At 51.6% G+C, this 27,678-nt stretch overlaps 1 protein-coding gene across 2 annotated transcripts; it reads right to left on the bottom strand.

Annotated features, from left to right (window-relative positions):
- Window positions 1–66: 66 nt before the first annotated feature.
- Window positions 67–25,797, bottom strand: ankrd27 (ankyrin repeat domain 27 (VPS9 domain)). 2 transcript variants are annotated; one of them, XM_062460970.1, is made up of 29 exons: window positions 25,600–25,797; window positions 22,249–22,365; window positions 21,591–21,701; window positions 21,134–21,290; window positions 20,674–20,828; window positions 20,274–20,333; window positions 20,132–20,185; window positions 19,926–19,991; window positions 19,722–19,798; window positions 19,227–19,348; window positions 13,468–13,546; window positions 12,627–12,759; window positions 12,367–12,459; window positions 12,103–12,227; window positions 11,693–11,775; window positions 9,715–9,830; window positions 9,418–9,510; window positions 9,126–9,323; window positions 8,914–8,970; window positions 8,575–8,691; window positions 8,439–8,483; window positions 8,211–8,336; window positions 7,939–8,133; window positions 7,122–7,241; window positions 4,837–5,010; window positions 4,617–4,710; window positions 4,388–4,466; window positions 3,867–3,939; window positions 67–3,446 (listed from the first exon to the last, which is right to left on the bottom strand). In XM_062460970.1, exons 2-29 carry the CDS (start codon window positions 22,348–22,350, stop codon window positions 1,260–1,262), a joined length of 5,091 nt encoding a protein of 1,696 aa, XP_062316954.1. In that variant the 5' UTR covers window positions 22,351–22,365; window positions 25,600–25,797; the 3' UTR covers window positions 67–1,259. The 2 variants fall into 2 exon arrangements, with proteins under 2 accessions (XP_062316954.1, XP_062316955.1); XM_062460971.1 differs by lacking the exon at window positions 12,367–12,459.
- Window positions 25,798–27,678: the final 1,881 nt, after the last annotated feature.

Below are 27,678 nucleotides of genomic sequence, written 5' to 3'. Positions count from 1 at the left end.
CTCCAGACATAACTCTTAAATTTACATACAAACTCATACAGCAAATAACGACACTGGGACGTTGATTCTTTTGATAGTGAGTTTATTAACATATTATTTTCACATGAATTAAATAAGGCACATTCACTGTATCTTCAAACATTCAAAATGAAACACGAGTACAAAAATAATTAAGATTATTAGACATGGTGATTGAACTTGCCAGGTAATTTTACCAAAATAGCAATCTTGAAAAAAAGACAAAAAGCTGATGCTTGGCTGGACACTAACGATTTTACTGAATGAGCTTCTTGGCAAAATGTCCCAACAACAACAACAACAACAACAACAACATCACTGTGTGGAGAGATTTAAGACTGTGGATGGGAAACAAGTGTGTTGTCACGGGGATGTTCCACAGAGAACCAGGAAGACCTGCGTGGAACGGGAACATCACAGACACAGAGGAGACGGGACAGACACCAGACGGGACAGACACCAGACGGGACAGACACCAGACGGGACAGTGTTTTAAAGTCAAAGAAATGTGGGACACCCACAACTAAATGCTTCCGTTTTTTGTTTTAAAGGTAGGAGACGTGCCTCTGTTTCAAGGTGCCACACACAGGTCTACAGGTGAAAGAGTAGGAGTTAAGAGTTTTATCAGACGTCAGATGCATTGTAATACAACCTACTTGCATACTGAACAGATGTGCATTTTGTGCTGTAGGTCTCACTTGCTACAATTATCTTTTACATTCACTGGGATTAAATGTTTACCTTTCTAAACACAGGCATCAAAATGCCACTATTCTGGAGGTCACATGCCTTAAATGTTCAAATTAAAACAAAATAAACCTTGAGTAGTATGATGTAATTGAATGCAGCCAAAACATGAAATCAAATATTAGGAGTAGGTGAAAATCTAAGGCCAGTTAATCAAATAAACAATGAAATAAAAAATCTGTGCTACAAACCACAGTTTAAGACTAGCATTATTTTCATAGTGTAAATGACATCACGTCACTACACTGTTAAAATATTGTGTACAGTACAGTCTGTCATAGGTGAGCAACAAAACAAAATTAAACTACAAAATCAAAGTGACGTTCGTATGGAGTTTAATGACCATGTTTTGCATCCCTTTTTTGTGAAGGAAGAAACAATGAAGAAAAAAAGTGCTTTGAAAATTGATGCCAGAGAAACTGAGGTCCTTCCTAAGCAGTTCCCTAAACCAGGCGGCCATGTTGGCTCTGGTACCCCTGCAGAGGCTCGGTTCCTCAGGCCGTCTCTGACACCAAGTCTTCCTTTTCTTTGGGTGGGTTCTCCTGCCAGTTCCACACAGGCAGGGCGTCTGTGTGCTCAGAGAACAAGAGGACGCCTTCCTCTCCCTCTACATCTCCATCCCCCTCCTCTCCCTCTCCGTTCATGTTGCTGGGTGTGTTAGAAGGAAGGGGCTCCCTGGGTAGTTGTGTGTCAGAGGGCTGGTAGGGTGTGTGTGTAGGGGAGGGTTCGTTGGGTGTGTGAGGGGGTTCGTTGGGTGTGTCTGTATGAGAGGGTTCGTTGGGTGTGTGAGGGGGTTCGATGGGTGTGTCTGTATGAGGGGGTTCGTTGGGTGTGAGAGAGGGTTCGTTGGGTGTGTCTGTATGAGAGGGTTCGTTGGGTGTGTCTGTATGAGGGGGTTCGTTGGGTGTGTCTGTATGAGGGGGTTCGTTGGGTGTGAGAGAGGGTTCGTTGGGTGTGTCTGTATGAGGGGGTTCGTTGGGTGTGTCTGTATGAGGGGGTTCGTTGGGTGTGAGAGAGGGTTCGATGGGTGTGTCTGTATGAGGGGGTTCGTTGGGTGTGAGAGAGAGTTCGTTGGGTGTGTCTGTATGAGCGGTTTCGTTGGGTGTGTCTGTCTGAGAGGGTTCGTTGGGTGTGTCTGTATGAGCGGGTTCGTTGGGTGTGTCTGTATGAGGGGGTTCGTTGGGTGTGTCTGTATGAGGGGGTTCGTTGGGTGTGAGAGAGAGTTCGTTGGGTGTGTCTGTATGAGCGGTTTCGTTGGGTGTGTCTGTCTGAGAGGGTTCGTTGGGTGTGTCTGTATGAGCGGGTTCGTTGGGTGTGTCTGTATGAGAGGGTTCGTTGGGTGTGTCTGTATGAGAGGGTTCGTTGGGTGTGTCTGTATGAGAGGGTTCATTGGGTGTGTCTGTATGAGGGGGTTCGTTGGGTGTGTCTGTATGAGGGGGTTCGTTGAGTGTGTCTGTATGAGGTTGTTCGTTGGGTGTGTCTGTATGAGAGGGTTCGTTGGGTGTATGAGAGGGTTCATTGGGTGTGTCTGTATGAGAGGGTTCGTTGGGTGTGTCTGTATGAGGGGGTTCGTTGGGTGTGTCTGTATGAGGGGGTTCGTTGGGTGTGAGAGAGGGTTCGATGGGTGTGTCTGTATGAGGGGGTTCGTTGGGTGTGTCTGTATGAGCGGTTTCGTTGGGTGTGTCTGTCTGAGAGGGTTCGTTGGGTGTGTCTGTATGAGCGGGTTCGTTGGGTGTGTCTGTATGAGAGGGTTCGTTGGGTGTGTCTGTATGAGAGGGTTCGTTGGGTGTATGAGAGGGTTCATTGTGTGTGTCTGTATGAGTGGGTTCGTTGGGTGTGTCTGTATGAGAGGGTTCGTTGGGTGTGTCTGTATGAGAGGGTTCGTTGGGTGTGTCTGTATGAGAGGGTTCATTGGGTGTGTCTGTATGAGAGGGTTCGTTGGGTGTGTCTGTATGAGGGGGTTCGTTGAGTGTGTCTGTATGAGGTTGTTCGTTGGGTGTGTCTGTATGAGAGGGTTCGTTGGGTGTATGAGAGGGTTCATTGGGTGTGTCTGTATGAGAGTGTTTGTTGGGTGTGTCTGTATGAGAGGGTTCGTTGGGTGTGTCTGTTTGAGAGGGTTTGTTGGGTGTGTCTGTTTGAGAGGGTTCGTTGGGTGTGTCTGTATGAGCGGGTTCGTTGGGTGTGTCTGTTTGAGAGGGTTTGTTGGGTGTGTCTGTATGAGAGGGTTTGTTGGGTGTGCCTGTATGAGAGGGTTCGTTGGGTGTGTCTGTTTGAGAGGGTTCGTTGGGTGTGTCTGTTTGAGAGGGTATGTTGGGTGTGTCTGTATGAGAGGGTTCGTTGGGTGTGTCTGTAAGACAGAGCTCAATGGGACTGTCAGTGACGTTTGTGTGAAAGATCTCGCTGGACGGGTTCATAACAGACAGCTCCTCAGGTGTGTGGGTCTGGACCTTGCTACCATATGTTTGCCAGTCCTGCACAAGGGGGTCACATGCGTGGACTCCCCAGTGTGGCGAGGGAGGCATCTCAGGGTCCACGGTGTGACACCGACCCAGGGGTCTGGCCCTGTCTCCGGCCCTGTCTCCGGCCCCCTGCACGGGGCTCCCTGACCGGCTGAAGGGCCCGCAGCTCTCCAGGGTCTCCCCCCTCCTCAGCCTGCCTCTCTCCCCTCGGCCGTCCACCTCCTGGGGAACAACACACCGGGATGGATGCCCGGAGGACCAGATATCAGCTGGCTTACATCCAAATATGAAAACTAGCAGTAACTTTATGAGTTCTGCTACAAACAACAACAGCAGTTGAGAGGTGAGGGTGTGAGGGGTGTGAGGGAGAGGTGAGGGGTGTGAGGGAGAGGTGAGGGGTGTGAGGGAGAGGTGAGGGGTGTGAGGGAGAGGTGAGGGTGTGAGGGAGAGGTGAGGGGTGTGAGGGAGAGGTGAGGGGTGCGAGGGGTGTGAGGGAGAGGTGAGGGAGAGGTGAGGGTGTGAGGGAGAGGTGAGGGTAGAGAGGGAAAGGTGAGGGTACCTGAGGGCGAGCAGTGGAGGGTAGAGAGGGAGAGGTGAGGGGTGTGAGGGAGAGGTGAGGGTGTGAGGGAGAGGTGAGGGTACCTGAGGGCGAGCAGTGGAGGGTAGAGAGGGAACACTTCTCTCTCTGGGAAGACCTTTCTTCATCTGCTGGATCCTAAAAAACAAACGTCATTCATATCACTTTAACCAGACGCTGTTATCCTCAGCGAGGTGCAAATACTGATCCGCAATCAGGAGGGTCAGTTCTAACAGTGTTGCGGTCGGACTCAAGGAGCGGCCTGTGATCATGTGACAGGGCCACGCCCCCGTCAGAGGTACACTCGGCGGACATTCGCCCTGACTCGGGATCGAACCCGCCACCTCCAACATCTCAAGCTTTAACACTTTCAGCTACGCCAACGAAAAGCAAGCTCTTCGCTGGCGCGGGTGGCCTGTTACATACCTGAGGTGAGTTTAAGACGCGTATATAGGTTAAGACTAGTTTAACCAATCTACCTCGGATACATTGACTTGCCACATCGTAAAAGTGACCTTATATCAGCTCCCAAACTAAAATAAGTGAGTTATACTGGAGGAGTGCTGGCTCCAGAGGGCTGGCTCACCTGCTGATGGAGTGAGCCAGCTTCTGCCGCCTGGCCTGGTCCTGATCCTGGGGCTTCAGTCTCTGGACGAACGAATGAGCTGGAGAGACAAGACAACAAGGTTGTACGATAGCACTTATCTGGTGAGCTACCAGGGTCCCTGTTCCCTATAGTGTTGATCTATTTCTACTGCCACATTAAGACAGGAAATGGCATCATAGCAACAGTAGCTGGCAGGAAGCAGTCTTACCCAGAGTGCCCTTTGGCACAGAGAGCAGTTTGATTGGTTCAGCGTCGGGGGAGAGTCCAGACGCTTTCTGAAGAATCCTCAGGATTTCAGTGTTCTTAAAAAATAATGGATTTTTTTTTATTTTTTACGTGACTTTTGATATCTCTTGTCTAAGACACGTAGCTTTATCTGATGTTTAGAATGTAATGGACACGTGTGTGTGTGTGTGTGTGTGTGTTACTTTGCCGCCTGTCTCCTGGGCACAGTCCAGGGGGGTCCTCTGCCTGTTGTTCCTCAGGTGGACCAGGGCTCCAGCCTGCAGCAGCTGCTGCACCAGCCCCAGGTGGCCCCCCCTCACTGCCTCATGCAGCGCCGTGTTCCCCTGCTGGTTAGCCAGGTTCACCACTGCATCACTCTACAAAGGGAGACATCATCACTCTACACAGGGAGACACAGTCACTCTACACAGGGAGATACAGTCACTCTACACAGGGAGACAGTCACTCTACACAGGGAGACACAGTCACTCTACACAGGGAGACACAGTCACTCTACACAGGGAGACACAGTCACTCTACACAGGGAGACACAGTCACTCTACACAGGGAGACACAGTCACTCTACACAGGGAGACAGCATCATTCTACACAGGGATACACAGTCACTCTACACAGGGAGACACAGTCACTCTACACAGGGAGACACAGTCACTCTACACAGGGAGACAAAGTCTCTACACAGGGAGACACAGTCACTACACAGGGAGACACAGTCACTACACAGGGAGACACAGTCACTCTACACAGGGAGACACAGTCTCTACACAGGGAGACACAGTCACTACACAGGGAGACACAGTCACTACACAGGGAGACACAGTCACTACACAGGGAGACACAGTCACTCTACACAGGGAGACACAGTCACTACACAGGGAGACACAGTCACTCTACACAGGGAGACACAGTCTCTACACAGGGAGACACAGTCACTACACAGGGAGACACAGTCACTACACAGGGAGACACAGTCACTACACAGGGAGACACAGTCACTCTACACAGGGAGACACAGTCACTACACAGGGAGACACAGTCACTCTACACAGGGAGACACAGTCACTCTACACAGGGAGACACAGTCACTACACAGGGAGACACAGTCACTACACAGGGAGACACAGTCACTCTACACAGGGAGACACAGTCACTACACAGGGAGACACAGTCTCTACACAGGGAGACACAGTCACTACACAGGGAGACACAGTCACTCTACACAGGGAGACACAGTCTCTACACAGGGAGACACAGTCACTACACAGGGAGACACAGTCTCTACACAGGGAGACACAGTCACTACACAGGGAGACACAGTCACTACACAGGGAGACACAGTCACTCTACACAGGGAGACACAGTCTCTACACAGGGAGACACAGTCACTACACAGGGAGACACAGTCTCTACACAGGGAGACACAGTCACTACACAGGGAGACACAGTCACTACACAGGGAGACACAGTCACTCTACACAGGGAGACACAGTCACTCTACACAGGGAGACACAGTCTCTACACAGGGAGACACAGTCACTACACAGGGAGACACAGTCTCTACACAGGGAGACACAGTCACTACACAGGGAGACACAGTCACTACACAGGGAGACACAGTCACTCTACACAGGGAGACACAGTCTCTACACAGGGAGACACAGTCACTACACAGGGAGACACAGTCACTACACAGGGAGACACAGTCACTCTACACAGGGAGACACAGTCACTCTACACAGGGAGACACAGTCACTCTACACAGGGAGACACAGTCACTCTACACAGGGAGACACAGTCTCTACACAGGGAGACACAGTCACTACACAGGGAGACACAGTCACTACACAGGGAGACACAGTCACTCTACACAGGGAGACACAGTCACTACACAGGGAGACACAGTCACTCTACACAGGGAGACACAGTCACTCTACACAGGGAGACACAGTCACTCTACACAGGGAGACACAGTCACTACACAGGGAGACACAGTCACTCTACACAGGGAGACACAGTCACTCTACACAGGGAGACACAGTCACTCTACACAGGGAGACACAGTCACTACACACAGGGAGACACAGTCACTACACAGGGAGACACAGTCACTACACAGGGAGACACAGTCACTCTACACAGGGAGACACAGTCACTCTACGCAGGGAGACACAGTCACTCTACACAGGGAGACACAGTCACTACACAGGGAGACACAGTCACTCTACACAGGGAGACACAGTCACTCTACACAGGGAGACACAGTCACTACACAGGGAGACACAGTCACTCTACACAGGGAGACACAGTTACTCTACACAGGGAGACACAGTTACTCTACACAGGGAGACACAGTCACTACACAGGGAGACACAGTCACTCTACACAGGGAGACACAGTCTCTACACAGGGAGACACAGTCTCTACACAGGGAGACAGCATCACTCTACACAGGGTTATGTGTGTGTACCTGGATGAGCAGGACTGCGGTGTCCAGGTGACCTCTGAGACAAGCCTGGATCAAAGGGGTGTTGCCATAGTGGTCCTTCTTGTTCAGCTTGGCGTTGCACTCCAGCAGTGATGTCACTACCTGCAACACAGCATCATCATCATCATCATCATCATCATTCCCTAGCAACAACACGCTCCACACGTGACATGGGCACCAGCGTGCATCAACAGGACTGTTCAGGAGAACGCAGGGTCAGCGTCTCACTGCTGCCATGCTAGAGATATCTTCTTCTTCAGCTCCAGTTGACCTCTGACCCCACGGGTCCACCTGGGAGCTCTTCCACTAAGGTGAGTATTAAAGCTGAGGTAGATATAATGACTAACCAGGTTGACCTAACATTTACACTGACAGAGCGATGAGTAGCTTCCGTTAGCTTGCCAGCTAACTTAGTGACTTATATTATCGCCACAGATGACTATCCCCGGCCCTGTGATAACCAGCAGGCTATCCCCGGCCCTGTGATAACCAGCAGGCTATCCCCGACCCTGTGATAACCAGCAGGCTATCCCCGGCCCTGTGATAACCAGCAGGTTATCCCCGTCCCTGTGATAACCAGCAGGCTATCCCCGGCCCTGTGATAACCAGCAGGTTATCCCCGGCCCTGTGATAACCAGCAGGTTATCCCCGTCCCTGTGATAACCAGCAGGTTATCCCCGTCCCTGTGATAACCAGCAGGCTATCCCCGGCCCTGTGATAACCAGCAGGTTATCCCCGTCCCTGTGATAACCAGCAGGTTATCCCCGTCCCTGTGATAACCAGCAGGTCTTCCTCCCACCTGAGTGTGGCTGTTCTGGCTGGCCAGGTGGAGGGGCGTGGCTCTGTGGCGGTTGCGGCCGTTGACGTTGGCTCCATGGCGTGCCAGCAGGGTGACCAGGGAGGCGTGGCCGTGCAGGGCAGCCACGTGGAGGGGAGTGAAGCCGTCCGCGCTGCTGCTGTTCACACCCACACCTCCAGCCTGCAGGCAGGCCAGCTGGGGGCACAGGCAGGAGTCACACACACACACCATCACACACCTGGTCACGCACAGATGTGTGTCATATATCAGACCTTCTGAGTGGGCGCACAGCGTGGGCACTGGCAGAGTGGATGACACAGCTCTGTCTGAGAGAGCATCTCTGCATCCTCCTCCTCCTCCTCCGGCTCCTCATCCACCCACTCCAGCAGGTAGCGCACCTACACACACACACACACACACCACACACAAACATACGGTTTTACACGAGGTGTTAGGACAACACTGTTGTGTTAGAGGTTTAGAGTGCCAGTAAAACTCACCATCTCTATGTCGCCGTCGGCAACAGCGCGAAGCAGCTTCTCCACCTGCACATTAAAGAGTCGAAAAAGAAATACTTTTTCTAAATAACTGATGTGTTTTTCGCCACAGGAGGGTTCCTCACGGGAGGGTTCCTACCTGCCGCTGGCGGCCCCTGTCTCCCTCCGGCTGGGCGTCGGGGCTGAAGGAGGAGCAGCTGGACTGGGACGAGCGCCGGCTGCCGGAGTCTGAGGCTGGGGGCGAGCGACCTGGGGACTGGCCACCAGGGGGCGGCAGAGAGCTACATCACACTGGGACCAGTGCCAACACTATCACATGCATCCTACACTCCTTCCTGCACACGTTATGACTAGTCATGTTCTATGAAATACATTTAAATGATAATAACTTCTCACTGCATTTGATGGATAATGATCCCTAAACCTGATAGTTCTACAAAATGAAACCTAAAATCATTACAAACTTGATGTGACCTACAGTATTTCTCTCCGTTTGATGGGTTCCATTGCGCGTCGACTCCAACAGAGTCAGAATCTGCAACAGAGACAAACCCCTTGATAGTTAGAAACTCCCGTTCCTGTACAAACAACAACACTTGCATTTAGTACACCAAAACAAAAAAAAAGCATTAGTTCATAAATTTGCGCTCGGAGGCAGCGTCTACGAGGCGGCGCGGGCCTCTTCCTGACCTTGGAGTTCAGAGCGCAGTGCAGGGGGGTTTCCCTGGCCTTGTTGCAGACGTCCGTGCTGGCTCCGTTCTCCAGCAGCACCTGGAGGATGCCCTCGTAGCCCCAGCAAGCCGACACATGCAGACACGTGTCGCCCTTCTCGTTCTGGATGTTGAGGCGGCAGGTGTGGAGGTCGTAATACACCAGCGCCTTGACGCACTGGGGGAGCCAAGCACGAGGAGTTAGGAGTGCAGTGCAGGATGTGGTGGGATCTGACTGGACAGGAAACAGGAAGCAGGGTGTCTCCACTCACATCCTCGTGTCCGTACATACAGGCCAGGTGCAGGGGGCTGTTCCCATTGTTGTCCTGAGCATCTGTGTTGGCCTTGTAGTGCAGGAGCAGCAACTGGACAGAGACAGGATGAGAGGGGGGGGAGGGAGGGAGAGACAGGGGGAGGAGAGAGGGAGGGAGGGAGGGAGAGACAGGGGGAGGCAGGGGCAGAGAGAGAGAAGTAGCGGAGGATTAAACAACAACGAAATTAATGTTCCGCCACAGAAGAATGCATCCTTGTCTCCTCCTCTGTCCATCCAGGTTGTGTAGTTCCCTCACCGTGACCCCCTGGTAGCCCTTCTGGCAGGACAGGTGCAGAGGCGTGAGGGCGTGGTAGTCTGAAGCATTGACCACCGCTCCCTTCGACACCAGCAGGTCGATCAATCCAGACTGACCTGCAGGAGCAGAGGGCTGGCGTTAGAGGAAAGAGTCTGGAGGGTGACAGTGGTAGAGGGCTGGGGGGGAGAGAGGACTGGGGGAGAGAGGACTGGGGGGAGAGAGGACTGGAGGGGAGAGAGGACTGGGCGGAGAGAGGACTGGGCGGAGAGAGGACTGGGCGGAGAGAGGACTGGGCGGAGAGAGGACTGGGCGGAGAGAGGACTGGGGGAGAGAGGACTGGGGGGAGAGAGGACTGGGGGGAGAGAGGACTAGGGGGGAGAGAGGACTGGGGGAGAGAGGACTGGGCGGAGAGAGGACTGGGGGAGAGAGGACTGGGGGGAGAGAGGACTGGGGGGAGAGAGGACTAGGGGGGAGAGAGGACTGGGGGAGAGAGGACTGGGGGAGAGAGGACTGGGGGGAGAGGACTGGAGGGGAGAGGACTGGGGGAGAGAGGACTGGGGGAGAGAGGACTAGGGGGGAGAGAGGACTGGGGGAGAGAGGACTGGGGGAGAGAGGACTGGGGGAGAGAGGATGGGGGAGAGAGGACTAGGGGGGAGAGAGGACTGGGGGAGAGAGGACTGGGGGAGAGAGGACTGGGGGAGAGAGGACTGGGGGGAGAGAGGACTGGAGGAGAGAGGACTGGGGGAGAGAGGACTGGGGGAGAGAGGACTGGGGGAGAGAGGACTGGGGGGAGAGAGGACTGGGGGAGAGAGGACTGGGGGAGAGAGGACTGGGGGAGAGAAGACTGGAGGGGAGAGGACTGGGGGGGAGAGGACTGGGGGAGAGAGGACTGGGGGAGAGAGGACTGGGGGGAGAGAGGACTGGGGGGAGAGAGGACTGGGGGAGAGAGGACTGGGGGAGAGAGGACTAGGGGGGAGAGAGAACTGGGGGAGAGAGGACTGGGGGAGAGAGGACTGGGGGAGAGAGGACTGGGGGGAGAGAGGACTAGGGGAGAGAGGACTGGGGGAGAGAGGACTGGGGGAGAGAGGACTGGGGGAGAGAGGACTGGGGGAGAGAGGACTGGGGGAGAGAGGACTGGGGGGAGAGAGGACTGGGGGAGAGAGGACTGGGGGAGAGAGGACTGGAGGGGAGAGAGGACTGGGGGGAGAGAGGACTGGGCGGAGAGAGGACTGGGGGAGAGAGGACTGGGGGAGAGAGGACTGGGGGGAGAGTGGACTGGGGGAGAGAGGACTGGGGGAGAGAGGACTGGGGGAGAGAAGACTGGAGGGGAGAGGACTGGAGGGGAGAGGACTGGAGGGGAGAGGACTGGAGGGGAGAGGACTGGAGGGGAGAGGACTGGAGGGGAGAGGACTGGAGGAGAGAGGACTGGAGGGGAGAGGACTGGGGGAGAGAGGACTGGGGGGAGAGAGGACTGGGGGGAGAGAGGACTGGGGGAGAGAGGACTAGGGGGGAGAGGACTAGGGGGGAGAGGACTAGGGGGGAGAGAGGACTGGGGGAGAGAGGACTAGGGGGGAGAGGACTAGGGGGGAGAGAGGACTGGGGGAGAGAGGACTGGGGGAGAGAGGACTGGGGGAGAGAGGACTGGGGGGAGAGAGGACTAGGGGAGAGAGGACTGGGGGGAGAGAGGACTAGGGGGGAGAGAGGACTGGGGGAGAGAGGACTGGGGGAGAGAGGACTGGGGGAGAGAGGACTGGGGGAGAGAGGATGGGGGAGAGAGGACTGGGGGGAGAGAGGACTGGGGGGGAGAGAGGACTGGGGGAGAGAGGACTGGGGGAGAGAGGACTGGGGGAGAGAGGACTAGGGGGGAGAGAGGACTAGGGGGGAGAGAGGACTGGGGGAGAGAGGACTGTGGGAGAGAGGACTGGGGGAGAGAGGACTGGGGGGAAAGAGGACTGGGGGAGAGAGGACTGGGCCTCACCACAGAGAGCAGCTACGTGGAGGGGGGTGTACCCTCGGTCGTCTCTAGAGAAGGGCGTCACTACTGATGGGTCGTTCAGCCGCCTGCAGCAACACAACAACAGCTCAGCCCTTCAACAGCACACACTGAAGACACCAAACACAGATTCTGTTCTCTATTCAGTCTACCGTTTCCTGTTCCAGCTCATTTGAGTCAAATGAGATCTTTCACAAACAACACAAGAGGGGAAGTGACCCGACCAGGACACTGGCGCAGAATCATGAAGAGAGAAGTGCTTCATGAGAATAATATGGTTCAGGTGTTCTTGTGATGTGTGTGTGTGTATATGTGGGTCAGGGTGTGTGTGTGGTGTACATGTGTGTGTGTGCGTGTGTGTAACTGTGTGTGTGTGTGTGTGTGTGTGTACTGACCCAGACAGCTGGAGCTCACAGCGGGCACAGGAGCAGAGAGGATGACACATCCTGAGTTCCTCCTCCTCTCTCTCAGCCTCACCCAGCAGACGCTCCACCTCCGCCTCGTTACCGCCGGCGATGTGCTGCACACACACACACACATTTCAACATGTAACACAATTACAAAACAGGCCCTAAAAATGGATGGGGCCTACATGAGGAATGCATCAAACCCAGCAAGCATCAAACCCAGCATGACCCCTGGGAGGGGCAGGGGCTCACCTCAAACAGACAGTCTATGGGGGTAGCAGCATTCTGAGAGAGCAAGCTCATCTTCTGTCTGAACACAGTCTTATCATTCAGGTCCCCACAACTCTGTAACACACACACACACACACACACACCTAATACAAGGCTACAGTCTGAGACGTGTGTATCTCAACAAGGGGACAGATAAAAACATTTTGTACACGGGACTCTGCGGTGGCGTAGTTCAGCTAAGCTACAGACGGCCGAGCGTGGGCAGGGTCTTCAGTACGTACCGGCCGGCCCTGCAGGAGGTTGCCCTGGCTGATGAACTCCACCGCCGCCTCGAAGGAGGTCAGACAGTAGCTCAGGTCGTCCTTGGCACTCTGACTGAAGCGGAAGTTCTTGATGTAGCTCAGGTTAGCCATCCTGAAAGAGGCAGCTCGTTAGCACGGCTACACTACCGGACGACGCTAAGCCAACTTCAGCGTCAACAAATACCTTTCTTAACTTCAGGGATCAAATATAAAAAAATATATCTATCCTGGTTGGTCATATGGTGCTTTTCCACTACATGGTTTCAGGCTTTTCATTACGCAAATCTGGTACCTGGTGCCTACCTGGTACTTATCTAGGAAACTCTAAGTCGAGGTTCCAAGCCAGTTGAAGAGCGACACCAAAGGTGAGAAGAAAACATAGACTAGAGTGGTCAGAGAGAAGTACAACTTTTTTGTATTCTTGTGGTTGCTGACAAAGGATTTGTGCAGTGGCGCTATATGACACCCAGCTACACAAAGGGAGTATCATCTTCAGTGGGAAACAAAAACCTAGCGAGTCGAGCCGCTACTGTGCTCTGGAAAAGCACCAACAGTCACAGTTCAGGGAATGTGTGAAAGCCAGGTCTCTCTAACCAGGCCTAACCCTAACCAGGCCTCTCTAACCAGGTCTCTCTAACCAGGCCTAACCCTAACCAGGCCTCTCTAACCAGGCCTAACCCTAACCAGGCCTCTCTAACCAGGCCTAACCCTAACCAGGCCTCTCTAACCAGGTCTCTCTAACCAGGCCTAACCCTAACCAGGCCTCTCTAACCAGGCCTAACCCTAACCAGGCCTAACCCTAACCAGGCCTCTCACTCACCAATTAGGGATTTCCGTCTTCACCAGTAGATACAGAATGACAGAGAGAAGGTCGTCTGCACACACTGCCTCGATGCTCACTGCAGAGGAACACAAGGAATGGCAAGATTAAGTAAAGTGCCTGCTAGCTGAAATGTGGTTACTTTGCTAGTAAACACAGACTGTTTCTTGACTCTGACCTACAGAAACACTGTAGAACTGTGCACTTCTGATCCGTGATCTTCACCTGTGCTTTCTGTATGCAATATTTGGACTTCACTTTGGGTTAGAAGAGTCTGATTACTTAATAAAATGTCAAAAGTAAGCTTAAAGCTTTTGTAATTATTATAAACTCAGTCTTGACGTGGCTAACAGCCAAGTATTCCTTCAATAGTGCCACACTGGCCTCCCTGCTCTAACCTTAACCCTCCCTGGTCTAACCCTAACCCTCCCTGCTCTAACCCTAACCCTCCCTGCTCTAACCCTAACCCTCCCTGCTCTAACCCTAACCCTCCCTGCTCTAACCCTCCCTGATCTAACCCTAACCCTCCCTGCTCTAACCCTAACCCTCCCTGCTCTAACCCTCCCTGTTCTAACCCTCCCTGCTCTAACCCTAACCCTCCCTGCTCTAACCCTAACCCTCCCTGCTCTAACCCTAACCCTCCCTGCTCTAACCCTCCCTGCTCTAACCCTAACCCTCCCTGCTCTAACCCTCCCTGCTCTAACCCTAACCCTCCCTGCTCTAACCCTCCCTGTTCTAACCCTCCCTGCTCTAACCCTAACCCTCCCTGCTCTAACCCTAACCCTCCCTGCTCTAACCCTAACCCTCCCGGCTCTAACCCTCCCTGCTCTAACCCTAACCCTCCCTGCTCTAACCCTCCCTGCTCTAACCCTAACCCTCCCTGCTCTAACCCTCCCTGTTCTAACCCTCCCTGTTCTAACCCTCCCTGTTCTAACCCTCCCTGCTCTAACCCTCCCTGCTCTAACCCTCCCTGCTCTAACCCTCCCTGCTCTAACCCTAACCCTCCCTGCTCTAACCCTCCCTGCTCTAACCCTAACCCTCCCTGCTCTAACCCTCCCTGCTCTAACCCTCCCTGCTCCAACTCTAACCCTCCCTGTTCTAACCCTCCCTGCTCTAACCCTCCCTGCTCTAACCCTAACCCTCCCTGCTCTAACCCTCCCTGTTCTAACCCTCCCTGCTCTAACCCTCCCTGCTCTAACCCTCCCTGCTCTAACCCTCCCTGCTCTAACCCTCCCTGCTCTAACCCTCCCTGTTCTAACCCTCCCTGTTCTAACCCTCCCTGCTCTAACCCTCCCTGTTCTAACCCTCCCTGCTCTAACCCTCCCTGCTCTAACCCTCCCTGTTCTAACCCTCCCTGCTCTAACACTCCCTGCTCTAACCCTCCCTGCTCTAACCCTCCCTGCTCTAACCCTCCCTGCTCTAACCCTCCCTGCTCTAACCCTCCCTGCTCTAACCCTAACCCTCCCTGCTCTAACCCTCCCTGTTCTAACCCTCCCTGCTCTAACCCTAACCCTCCCTGCTCTAACCCTAACCCTCCCTGCTCTAACCCTAACCCTCCCGGCTCTAACCCTCCCTGCTCTAACCCTAACCCTCCCTGCTCTAACCCTCCCTGCTCTAACCCTAACCCTCCCTGCTCTAACCCTCCCTGTTCTAACCCTCCCTGTTCTAACCCTCCCTGTTCTAACCCTCCCTGCTCTAACCCTAACCCTCCCTGCTCTAACCCTCCCTGCTCTAACCCTCCCTGCTCTAACCCTCCCTGCTCTAACCCTCCCTGCTCTAACCCTCCCTGCTCCAACTCTAACCCTCCCTGTTCTAACCCTCCCTGCTCTAACCCTCCCTGCTCTAACCCTAACCCTCCCTGCTCTAACCCTCCCTGTTCTAACCCTCCCTGCTCTAACCCTCCCTGCTCTAACCCTCCCTGCTCTAACCCTCCCTGCTCTAACCCTCCCTGCTCTAACCCTCCCTGCTCTAACCCTAACCCTCCCTTTTCTAACCCTCCCTGCTCTAACCCTAACCCTCCCTGCTCTAACCCTCCCTGCTCTAACCCTAACCCTCCCTGCTCTAACCCTCCCTGTTCTAACCCTCCCTGCTCTAACCCTCCCTGCTCTAACCCTCCCTGCTCTAACCCTCCCTGTTCTAACCCTCCCTGTTCTAACCCTCCCTGCTCTAACCCTCCCTGTTCTAACCCTCCCTGCTCTAACCCTCCCTGCTCTAACCCTCCCTGTTCTAACCCTCCCTGCTCTAACACTCCCTGCTCTAACCCTCCCTGCTCTAACCCTCCCTGCTCTAACCCTCCCTGCTCTAACCCTCCCTGCTCTAACCCTCCCTGCTCTAACCCTAACCCTCCCTGCTCTAACCCTCCCTGTTCTAACCCTCCCTGCTCTAACCCTAACCCTCCCTGCTCTAACCCTAACCCTCCCTGCTCTAACCCTAACCCTCCCGGCTCTAACCCTCCCTGCTCTAACCCTAACCCTCCCTGCTCTAACCCTCCCTGCTCTAACCCTAACCCTCCCTGCTCTAACCCTCCCTGTTCTAACCCTCCCTGTTCTAACCCTCCCTGTTCTAACCCTCCCTGCTCTAACCCTAACCCTCCCTGCTCTAACCCTCCCTGCTCTAACCCTCCCTGCTCTAACCCTCCCTGCTCTAACCCTCCCTGCTCTAACCCTCCCTGCTCCAACTCTAACCCTCCCTGTTCTAACCCTCCCTGCTCTAACCCTCCCTGCTCTAACCCTAACCCTCCCTGCTCTAACCCTCCCTGTTCTAACCCTCCCTGCTCTAACCCTCCCTGCTCTAACCCTCCCTGCTCTAACCCTCCCTGCTCTAACCCTCCCTGCTCTAACCCTCCCTGCTCTAACCCTAACCCTCCCTTTTCTAACCCTCCCTGCTCTAACCCTAACCCTCCCTGCTCTAACCCTCCCTGCTCTAACCCTAACCCTCCCTGCTCTAACCCTCCCTGTTCTAACCCTCCCTGCTCTAACCCTCCCTGCTCTAACCCTCCCTGCTCTAACCCTCCCTGCTCTAACCCTCCCTGTTCTAACCCTCCCTGTTCTAACCCTCCCTGCTCTAACCCTCCCTGTTCTAACCCTCCCTGCTCTAACCCTCCCTGCTCTAACCCTCCCTGTTCTAACCCTCCCTGCTCTAACACTCCCTGCTCTAACCCTCCCTGCTCTAACCCTCCCTGCTCTAACCCTCCCTGCTCTAACCCTCCCTGCTCTAACCCTCCCTGCTCTAACCCTCCCTGCTCTAACCCTAACCCTCCCTGCTCTAACCCTCCCTGTTCTAACCCTCCCTGCTCTAACCCTAACCCTCCCTGCTCTAACCCTAACCCTCCCTGCTCTAACCCTAACCCTCCCGGCTCTAACCCTCCCTGCTCTAACCCTAACCCTCCCTGCTCTAACCCTCCCTGCTCTAACCCTAACCCTCCCTGCTCTAACCCTCCCTGTTCTAACCCTCCCTGTTCTAACCCTCCCTGTTCTAACCCTCCCTGCTCTAACCCTAACCCTCCCTTTTCTAACCCTCCCTGCTCTAACCCTCCCTGCTCTAACCCTCCCTGCTCTAACCCTCCCTGCTCTAACCCTCCCTGCTCTAACCCTAACCCTCCCTGCTCTAACCCTCCCTGCTCTAACCCTAACCCTCCCTGCTCTAACCCTCCCTGCTCTAACCCTCCCTGTTCTAACCCTCCCTGCTCTAACCCTCCCTGCTCTAACCCTCCCTGCTCTAACCCTCCCTGCTCTAACCCTCCCTGCTCTAACCCTAACCCTCCCTGCTCTAACCCTCCCTGTTCTAACCCTCCCTGCTCTAACCCTCCCTGCTCTAACCCTAACCCTCCCTGCTCTAACCCTCCCTGCTCTAACCCTCCCTGCTCTAACCCTAACCCTCCCTGCTCTAACCCTCCCTGCTCTAACCCTAACCCTCCCTGCTCTAACCCTCCCTGCTCTAACCCTCCCTGCTCTAACCCTAACCCTCCCTGCTCTAACCCTCCCTGTTCTAACCCTCCCTGCTCTAACCCTCCCTGCTCTAACCCTAACCCTCCCTGCTCTAACCCTCCCTGTTCTAACCCTCCCTGCTCTAACCCTCCCTGCTCTAACCCTAACCCTCCCTTTTCTAACCCTCCCTGCTCTAACCCTAACCCTCCCTGCTCTAACCCTCCCTGCTCTAACCCTAACCCTCCCTGCTCTAACCCTCCCTGTTCTAACCCTCCCTGCTCTAACCCTCCCTGCTCTAACCCTAACCCTCCCTGTTCTAACCCTCCCTGCTCTAACCCTCCCTGCTCTAACCCTCCCTGCTCTAACCCTCCCTGCTCTAACCCTCCCTGTTCTAACCCTCCCTGCTCTAACCCTCCCTGCTCTAACCCTCCCTGCTCTAACCCTCCCTGTTCTAACCCTCCCTGCTCTAACCCTCCCTGTTCTAACCCTCCCTGCTCTAACCCTCCCTGCTCTAACCCTCCCTGCTCTAACCCTCCCTGCTCTAACCCTCCCTGCTCTAACCCTCCCTGCTCTAACCCTCCCTGCTCTAACCCTAACCCTCCCTGCTCTAACCCTCCCTGTTCTAACCCTCCCTGCTCTAACCCTAACCCTCCCTGCTCTAACCCTAACCCTCCCTGCTCTAACCCTAACCCTCCCGGCTCTAACCCTCCCTGCTCTAACCCTAACCCTCCCTGCTCTAACCCTCCCTGCTCTAACCCTAACCCTCCCTGCTCTAACCCTCCCTGTTCTAACCCTCCCTGTTCTAACCCTCCCTGCTCTAACCCTCCCTGCTCTAACCCTCCCTGCTCTAACCCTCCCTGCTCTAACCCTCCCTGCTCTAACCCTCCCTGCTCTAACCCTCCCTGCTCTAACCCTAACCCTCCCTGCTCTAACCCTCCCTGCTCTAACCCTAACCCTCCCTGCTCTAACCCTCCCTGCTCTAACCCTCCCTGCTCTAACCCTCCCTGTTCTAACCCTCCCTGCTCTAACCCTCCCTGCTCTAACCCTCCCTGCTCTAACCCTCCCTGCTCTAACCCTAACCCTCCCTTTTCTAACCCTCCCTGCTCTAACCCTAACCCTCCCTGCTCTAACCCTCCCTGCTCTAACCCTAACCCTCCCTGCTCTAACCCTCCCTGTTCTAACCCTCCCTGCTCTAACCCTAACCCTCCCTGCTCTAACCCTCCCTGCTCTAACCCTCCCTGCTCTAACCCTCCCTGCTCTAACCCTCCCTGCTCTAACCCTCCCTGCTCTAACCCTAACCCTCCCTGCTCTAACCCTCCCTGCTCTAACCCTCCCTGCTCTAACCCTCCCTGCTCTAACCCTCCCTGCTCTAACCCTCCCTGCTCTAACCCTCCCTGCTCTAACCCTCCCTGCTCTAACCCTCCCTGCTCTAACCCTCCCTGTTCAGCTTCACTTGATTCTCTCAGTCCTGGTGAACATGCTCTGCTTGCTCGGGGGGGAAACTGCTAAATTGGATGTAAATTAGAGAGGGTCAGGCCACTCTGCACATACAGAGGTGTGTTGTTCTGCAAGGAAGAACTTAGAAAAACATTCTGGACAAACCATTTAAGCGGTGACAGTTGCCGTATTGTTCCATGTGTCCACAACAGTAAATCATATTACAGAGAGAGTGAGAGGGACCGTGCAGGATTCAGACTGACAAACACCTCATTCATAGTAGGCCAAGGTTATTTGAGCTTGTATGCTTTAAACAGTTGTTCACCTCTTTCAGCCTTTACTACAGTGTACTGCTTTGGGGGTGACGCACGTACACACGCACACACACACACACACCTGTGCGGCTGGGAGACTGCGTGATGGTGAGGGCCACCTTGCGGAGGCAGAGAACCTTGTGGAGAGGAGAGGTGCAGTGGTTCAGATCCCCCAGCGCCCTCTTGGCACGAGGAATGTTGATGCTGGAGACAGAAAACATCTCAACTTGAGATATACAGTACTGGGTAAACATGTTAGCTTGAGATATACAGTACTGGGTAAACATGTTAGCTTGAGATATACAGTACTGGGTAAACATGTTAGCTTGAGTTATACAGTACTGGGTAAAAGGCAGGCACAACAGTACAGCAAACATGCTTTGACAAATAATGAAATGAAACAAAAATTCTCTACGCTGCACTTTTATACTGCCGCACAAATACAGAAGAGAAAAAAATATTGCTTGCCTCAGACTTTTGCACAGTACTGTAGGTCAAAGTAGCATAGCTGAGAGCGACGTGACTACTGTCCACCCACTGAGGATCTGTAGAGTTCATGAGTGTTTGTGAAACTGACCTGAATTCAGGTTTCACGCCCAGGTCTTTCAGCTGCAGGTCCTGAAGGCTTCTGGTGGTTTTGTTGAAGGCAGCATCCTGTTTGGGTTCAAAACAACAGCAGAGCTGTCAGCAGGGCATGTTCAGCCATCACGTTCACTCTTACCATCAACAGTCTACAGAACCATGCATGTGTAAGGAGCTTACATAAGTTAGAAGTTCATACCTGGCTGGCTTCAAGCGTTCCCACAAAGTTAAATATTAAATCATGGATACCATGATGAATATACATCTGAAAGACAAAACCATTATTTTTTTACAATAATATTAATAATAAAGACATGGAGCAGATGACATCGCTGGTCGCAGGTGAGAGAGGAAGAAAAATAAAGAAGAAGGAACATCTCAGATGACGCGTGTGATCCCGCCCACCTCCACCGCCTGCTTCAGGAGAGTCATCTGGAGCTCCTGTTTGGCCAGCAGTTTCTGAAAGACAGGCCGTTCCACCAATCAGATCTCCCTCACGGGTATGCACGGTATGCAGCAGCGAGCTTCACATCCAGGCTGTACTCACCAGGCGCGAGTCTCTCAGCAGACACTGAACACACTTCGTATAGAGGGCGTTCACAGAGTCCTGGAAGGACACAGGACGTCTTCATGTCAGACTGTGTTCAGCTGGAACACACACCTTCAGGTGACACTTTATGACACACATGGCCTCAGCATATGATAAAAAGGATCATTTGATTCAGGGATAAGAGTATTTCACTACATGTCACCCTTAATTTCAAAAACACATTAAAACAGTAAGCTGAAGGAATGGTGGATTTAGGTGAAGGTTGGTTTGGATGCAGTTATATGGGTTGTGCGTGAATCCCTGTAACATCGCTTGTGAAAAAGGGCTATAAAATAAAAAAGTGATTTGAATGTGCTGAGGTTGTTTAAATGGCTCGGGACGAGTGGGAAGGTCTCACGATGTGATGGCGCAGTCCCCTCCTCTCCTGCTCCCTGAAGGAGTGACAGAAGCTGGAGATGAACCTGTCCAGCTTCTCCGTGTGACGACCCAGGAACTCCTTAACGTCCTCCACATTTCTCAGACAGAAGAGCGCCGGCCCAGGACTCTGTTCAGCTGGGGGAGGGGAGGAGATCACCCAGGAGGGAGGGATGAGGGGGAGAGAGAGAGGGAGGTAGAGATGTATACATATAAACAGATCCACAGAGAGTGATAGGACAAGAGTGAAAAAGATTTACAAACGTTTTGGCATCTTTGAAATACTTTCAACTGTCTCTGGAGGAGAGGATCCCCCACTGAACTGCTCCTCCAAAGGTTTTCCCATTTTTTCCCCTTTATGAGTTTTTCCTTGAGGGTTTAGGTTGGTTTAGGTGCAGTTCTACGTGAAACCCTGTGTGACACAGGAATGCAGGCGAGGGTACCTTGGCTCTGGTCTGTGTGGATGGGCCTGGAGATGCACAGGATGCTATAACTCTGCTCCTTGTCGTTGTAGAAGGTCTCCTCAAACAGGATGGGGACAGAGGCTGGGGCCTGAAACCCTGCCCCCAGCCTCACCTGCCGGTCCTGGATACTGATCTCCTGGACCACAGCAAGCAGCACACACCACACACACACACACACACACACACACACACACAACACAGTCAAGACCTAGCTTTGAACGTTTAAGAGCATGACACGTTATTCTCAGGGCTGTAGGTTTCATTATACATGGGTGGGACATGTGTTATACTAATCGTGTGAATGACTGCAACAATCACCGTTTTTCAACTGTGTTAACACGAGGGTGTTTTGGGAATTTGATTTATAAGAAGTACGGTAGAATCCAAATGCTTAGCATTGCCGACTGTGCTGTTGGAGCACCTTGGCGAGTGTTACCTTTCCATCTAGAGTTTTATATCCTTCTCCAGCAGGCTGTAAAACGTACGTGTTGAACTGGGCTGCTGTGTAAGCAGGGAGAGTCAGGCTTCCTCGACAGGGCACTAGGACCTGGGGCACGACAAAGACAAGACCCGCACATATTGTAATCAACTGTTTTACATGACTTAGAAATTGGCTTTGATAAAAGTTTTTTTGTGTATTTCTCAGATACCGTGATCATGAAAATATAGATACCGTGAAAATATAGTTACTCTGAGATGTGTTTCTGCTTCTACCAAAACAATTTTTATGATGAAGCAAACTGGCTGTAAACCGACAACCGTGACAATGTGATTGGCTACAGCCATCCACAATGACGGGAAAGTAAACTGGTGTGGTGTCTGTGTGTGTGTGTGTGTGTGTGTGAGAGTGTCTGTGAGAGTGTGTGTGAGCCCTATCAACTCACATGATCCAAAATAAAAGGTTATTTGTATAGCCCTTTTTACAGGCCATGTCAGCCAGACATAAAACGTTGTTACCAGCCAGACTACACAGAACCTACACTACACACAGAGACCTTCTGAACTAGCATTAAAAGCTGCTAAAACCATTTACTGAGGCTGATACATATACAATCAGTCCAGTATATCTGAGTTTAGGGCCAGCTGGTACTCACTATTCCATGGCTCTCTGCCACTCGAACACAGAGGTCTGGCCTCTGCTTCTCCAGCGCTGCATAGAAGGGATTCTTCAGGAGGTCCTCATCATACACAGCCATAAGGACCTGGGACTCCTGGAGAGGAGAAGGGAGGAGAGGAGTTTAAGCTAGGCTAACTGTGTCATCAAACACAGCCATAAGGACCTGGGACACTGGAGAGGAGAAGGGAGGAGAGGAGGTTAAGCTCGGCTAACTGTGTCATCATACACATCCATAAGGACCTGGGACACTGGCTCCTGGGGAGGGGAGGAGGCGTTTTATGCTAGACTAACGGTGTACCATGGGAGGGGCAGACTATCCCATCAGACTGTTAGTCCACTCAGGGGACAGAGAGAGGCCTGTCATGATGGCTGCACAGCAGACAGAGTTTAGAGAGATACTGAAGTTTATGAGGTGGCCTGTGAAGGTGAGGAGTGGTTGAAGTTAAAGATTATTGGGGTCTGGCTGGGTTGGCTCAGATGAAAAACAAGCAAATTCTCTTTCCCTTTGATTTTCTGCATATCTTGTTGTCTGCATGAGATCTCATCCCCTGCCAGACAGCTGCCTCTCAGCTGAGCTTGTTAGTGTCTTGGGAAATTAAATTAACAAAGCTGGTTCACAACGTAACTGCATCTTCACTACCAGGGGTTATGGGTTGGGCAGGGAGGATGACAGACCGCCCACCATCACACTTCAGACGAGGGTTGGTCATTCTGGGGCTTGCTTAGATCGTGGTTGGACAAAGGGCACCCCGACAGATAAACTAGGAAGGTGACTGTGTACACTGTAAACGAGAACATTAATGAATCTGACTAAATGTATATTGATTTCACATTATAGCCCTGGTATTGTTATGAGCATTCAAAGCCTTGTTTTGTTCAGCAACAGAATATCACTCAAATAACCTTCATACGAGCAGTCCAGTTAATCCAGTAGTCAGGGATCCCACACCTTATAGTTGACATAATGTAGAATACCTTTTGGAAATATTTCCTCAAATTGTAGGAGTAAACATGGAAGGTTTTGCAGTGCGAATTACGATAGTTGTTCATGTCATATGTAGAGGTCTTATTAGACTCACTATGCAGACTGCGTGATTGGAGGTTTGATATGAAAGACACTACGGTACATTCCAGCACAGATGAGATGAGACTTAGCCTGTTACTGAAACCAGTCAATATGAAACCTGGATGTGGTTGTTATGACATTAATAATTTGAGAAAGTATTTGAAAGGTACACAGCAATAACATTACTTTTAACCTGCATTGGAAAATCAATACCAGGTTAGAAATAGTTTGTAACGTTGTCCTTTAAACAAATGTTCAGATGAACTACACAGAAGTAAGCAGTAAGCATGTAAGCAGTTAGCAGTAAGCATCCATTCTCATATTTCCTTTTCTGGAAAGAAAGATGCCAAGATCCGATCAGTCCACTGAGGAGCTGTACAGTAAACAAACTTAGTCTCCTATTCCAGAACAAGCTACTCACTTCTTTGCATCGCATAAAGAGGACTTGAGATGCAGATATCAGCGTCATCTTGAGAAATCACAAGAACGATGATGCCATTATGTTTCCAGAGCAGCAGAGCCAGGGCAGGGCAGGGTCTAACATGGCCTCTGGGCAGGGCAGGGTCTAACATGGCCTCTGGGCAGGGCAGGGTCTAACATGGCCTCTGGGCAGGGTCTAACATGGCCTCTGGGCAGGGCAGGGTCTAAAATGGCCTCTGGGCAGGGTCTAACATGGCCTCTGGGCAGGGCAGGGTCTAACATGGCCTCTGGGCAGGGCAGGGTCTAACATGGCCTCTGGGCAGGGCAGGGTCTAACATGGCATCTGGGCAGGGCAGGGTCTAACATGGCCTCTGGGCAGGGCAGGGTCTAAAATGGCCTCTGGGCAGGGTCTAACATGGCCTCTGGGCAGGGCAGGGTCTAACATGGCCTCTGGGCAGGGCAGGGTCTAACATGGCCTCTGGGCAGGGCAGGGTCTAACATGGCATCTGGGCAGGGCAGGGTCTAACATGGCCTCTGGGCAGGGCAGGGTCTAACATGGCCTCTGGGCAGGGCAGGGTCTAACATGGCCTCTGGCTGGGATCATGGTGAGGCAGGCTAGGATGGAGGGGGCATCACTCCACCCCCATCTCTGACCGCAGCTATCAGATGTTGGACTGAAACTCTGAAGAATGTGCCTTGTGACCAGCCGTGCAGGCCTCCCACCCAGAGGAGGGAAACCCTTCCTCCCTCGTGACCACAGAGGAGCGGATGGCTCACAGCACTTTTTCTGGAGCCAAAGATGCTAACCCGGTTTAGGTCAGAGACTGTGTTACCGTGGGCGATCAACACTGAGGGCGGGCTTGATGTCTGGTCTTTCATACCTGTTAGTTAGATTCAACCTAACCTACATCTGTTTTTCATAAGTGACTAATTTGTTTGAGTTTGAGGTTAAAATCTATTTTTTCTTAATTTGATGTGTGTGTTGCCCAGTTCTCGTTAAATAACAATATAGGCCCAAAGTTGATGGAAAAACCGAATTCTTTTTTGAGATCAGGTAGCCTAGTTGCTGAAAATCTTTTTTTTCTTCTTTCTTTCTGGAAATCATTTAAAACTGTCATTGTATTGACTAGTTCAGACTCATCGCAAGTCAAGTCAATCAGGACAGAGCGAAAAAGGTGTCTTCAACCGCTTTAAAACACACCTGGCACCACTATAGTTTACTGCAGTATGCACTACAAGAAAACGTGGTTTCAAATTTCAGTGTACAAGTCCATTATGCATATTTATATTCATGTGTGACAGGAAAACCCTGGCTCGCAAACGCCATCTAGAAACCCAACCCTCTCTTTTACAAATCTGACCCTCGATTATCGCAAGTTAACTAAGTAGTAGCCATTACATTAACTTACCTGCCTAGCAAACAAACCTGGAAACTCACATTTAAATAACTGGGGACTGAGACAATCCTCTTAACCAAGAGTACTTCAGCATCTAGACTACCTCTGAATCAAACCACTTGACTTGCAGTAGCCTCCTGTCGTCTTTTGAAAGTACTTGCGAAGCTAACTACAGTAGCTAGACCACCTAGCTTCAACTAGCTCACAGCCAATGCCACCCAAAATTCCTGCGGCTCGAACGCTTGATAATATTTACCCAAATAAATAACCACATTCCAAACAAATCAACATAGAAGATTATAGAAAGCCAACTTCAGTCTTTCGTAATTGTAGCTAGAAGAACTAGGCTGGCTAGCCGTTTAGCGGTGACCAGCAGCAAGCTAGCTAAAAACTGAATTTCGCAAGTCGATCACTGTTATAATGTAAACGATTACATTCAACTCACCTTTTCATCTAGCTGTACATGTAAACACTCCGGACTTGCATCACATCACCCACTTGTTACTAGCTGAGTCTAACAGTAAACATTCACGCTCGCTAATATGGGCAGCTGTCACTTCTAGCAGAGGAAGGTGTCGTCATTAGCGGGACTACTGGGCTCTGTTCCGTTTCATACACTTACCACGTGCCCTCGTTTCCTTCCTGCACGGCCTGATGGGACTGTAGTGATCGGCGGAAGGCTGTAAACCAGGGCTCTTCAATTAGTTTGGAGCTGGGGCCGGTTCTTGAAACTGAGGCAAAGTCAGGGGCCGGAGCATATAAGTAATCACGGTAACAAATAAAGAAATTACAACAACATACTGAAGGACTCAATATATTCTATTTTGTAAGTGCATATAACAACATATGCCCAAGAGGCCGCATAGGCCCAAGGATTCAAAAATCAAACCAGGTGAGCAATAACCAAGCCATATTAACAGACAATTGGAGAAAATGCAATTAACTAACAAAAATGGAAGACTAAGGGCTTGGGTCATTTTCGGGCCCTATCTACATCACTTTAAATAGAACAAAATGATACATACACAAGCTATACATATTTAGAGCTGCACGATTCTGGATAAATTGAGAATAAAATAGAGATCACGATTCTGAACAAACAACTAAACAAAATAACATAATTTATGTTAATTGCTGAAATCTATTTAAAATGTTTAATTAATCTGAATTATTAAAAAAACTTGGTTTGAATGCATGATTCAACTACATTTACATTTAGTCATTTAGCAGACGCTCTGGATAAGAGCGTCTTACAGTAAGTACAGGGACATTCCCCCGAGGCAAGTACAGTGAAGTGCCTTGCCCAAGGACACAACGTCATTTTTGACACGGCCGGGAATCGAACTGGCAACCTTCAGATTACTAGCCCGCTTCCCTCACCGCTACTCCACTACTCAAATACTTCACTTGTTTCATGGAATAATCAGCATTTTAGAACGAATCTCCTGAATTAACGAGTCAATGACTAAATGTTCCCCAATGACAATTTTTTTAAAGTTATTATACCATGGTCTGGGTGAATACTTGATTCTGATTGGCTGCAGCCAATCAGCCAAGTATTTCCAGCAAAACTGTTCACCGTTCTAAATTATTGAGCTGGCTACATTGTATGAGCAAAGAACATCTTTCCTTGGTATGAGCCTGTACAAAGTGTCTGAAATAAGTAACAATAACATCAGGGACGCAGTCACGCAGTCAAAACCTCCGTTTACAATATTGAGAAACTTTACCAAGCTAACATGTAATTACAACAATGAGTGACTTCAATATTTCTTTTAACCTATTTGGAAAATGTTACTTTTCTGAATTTACAGTGTCAGTGTCAGTGTCACGTAACCGCTCATCTCACGTCCCATTCGATTCACCTCGCTAGTCAACCTAGCTCTACTTCAGACATGCTGCGGCCAACACATAAAAATCTTGATTTGATTTGGGGACAATGACATGGCTAGATTGCTGGCTAGTCTTGTTGTTAAACATACTGTCAAATTATAATTACTGTTTGGAGAATACGTCAACTTTGATGCGATCATCTCACACCCATTTGCTATTCAACCCGCTACACAGGCTGCGGCCGTACTGTAGCCTAGTACTAGTATATGGCCGATACCTTCGTGATTTGGGGACAATGACATGGCTTGTTAGCTAGCTAGCTAGTCTTCTTGTCAAACATATTGTCAAATTATATTTACGGTTTGTCAACCGTACACAATGTTCTTGTCTATGAATCTTGCTACCATAACTTAGCTTTCTGGCTAATAGCTCAGTCCTCCGCTGCACGTAAACGGGCGGGGCCCCCTACAGGACGGGGCCCATGGGCTGGAGCCCAGTCAAGCCCAATGGTAAGTCCGGCCCTGGTCACGAGTGATTTTTATTTTATTTTTTGTCACAGTCACGAACTGAATGAGGTTACCGGACCACACTCCGGGGCCCGGTCCAAAGCTGCTCGGGGGCCGGATCCGCTTTGTCGCCTCGATTTGTTGTTTTAACAAATCTCGGTTTACAAAGGCGTTTGCAGACCTGT

This window comes from Osmerus eperlanus, chromosome 5 (genome assembly GCF_963692335.1).
Source record: "Osmerus eperlanus chromosome 5, fOsmEpe2.1, whole genome shotgun sequence".
Classification (NCBI taxonomy): domain Eukaryota; kingdom Metazoa; phylum Chordata; class Actinopteri; order Osmeriformes; family Osmeridae; genus Osmerus; species Osmerus eperlanus.
The sequence above is the reverse complement of the archived record's forward strand: the minus strand, read 5'-3'. Positions and strand labels throughout refer to the sequence as shown.

Bases quoted from the DNA above. Each gene is read 5' to 3' on its own strand.
- ankrd27 (XM_062460970.1), bottom strand. From the start codon at position 22,350: ATGGCTGTGTATGATGAGGACCTCCTGAAGAATCCCTTCTATGCAGCG. The intron at 12,460-12,626 runs GTACGTACTGAA...TGTGTGTTACAG, and splicing joins ACCTCCTGCAGGGCCGGCCG to AGTTGTGGGGACCTGAATGA. The intron at 3,940-4,387 runs GTGAGCCAGCCC...TTTGTTTTTTAG, and splicing joins CTGGCTCACTCCATCAGCAG to GATCCAGCAGATGAAGAAAG.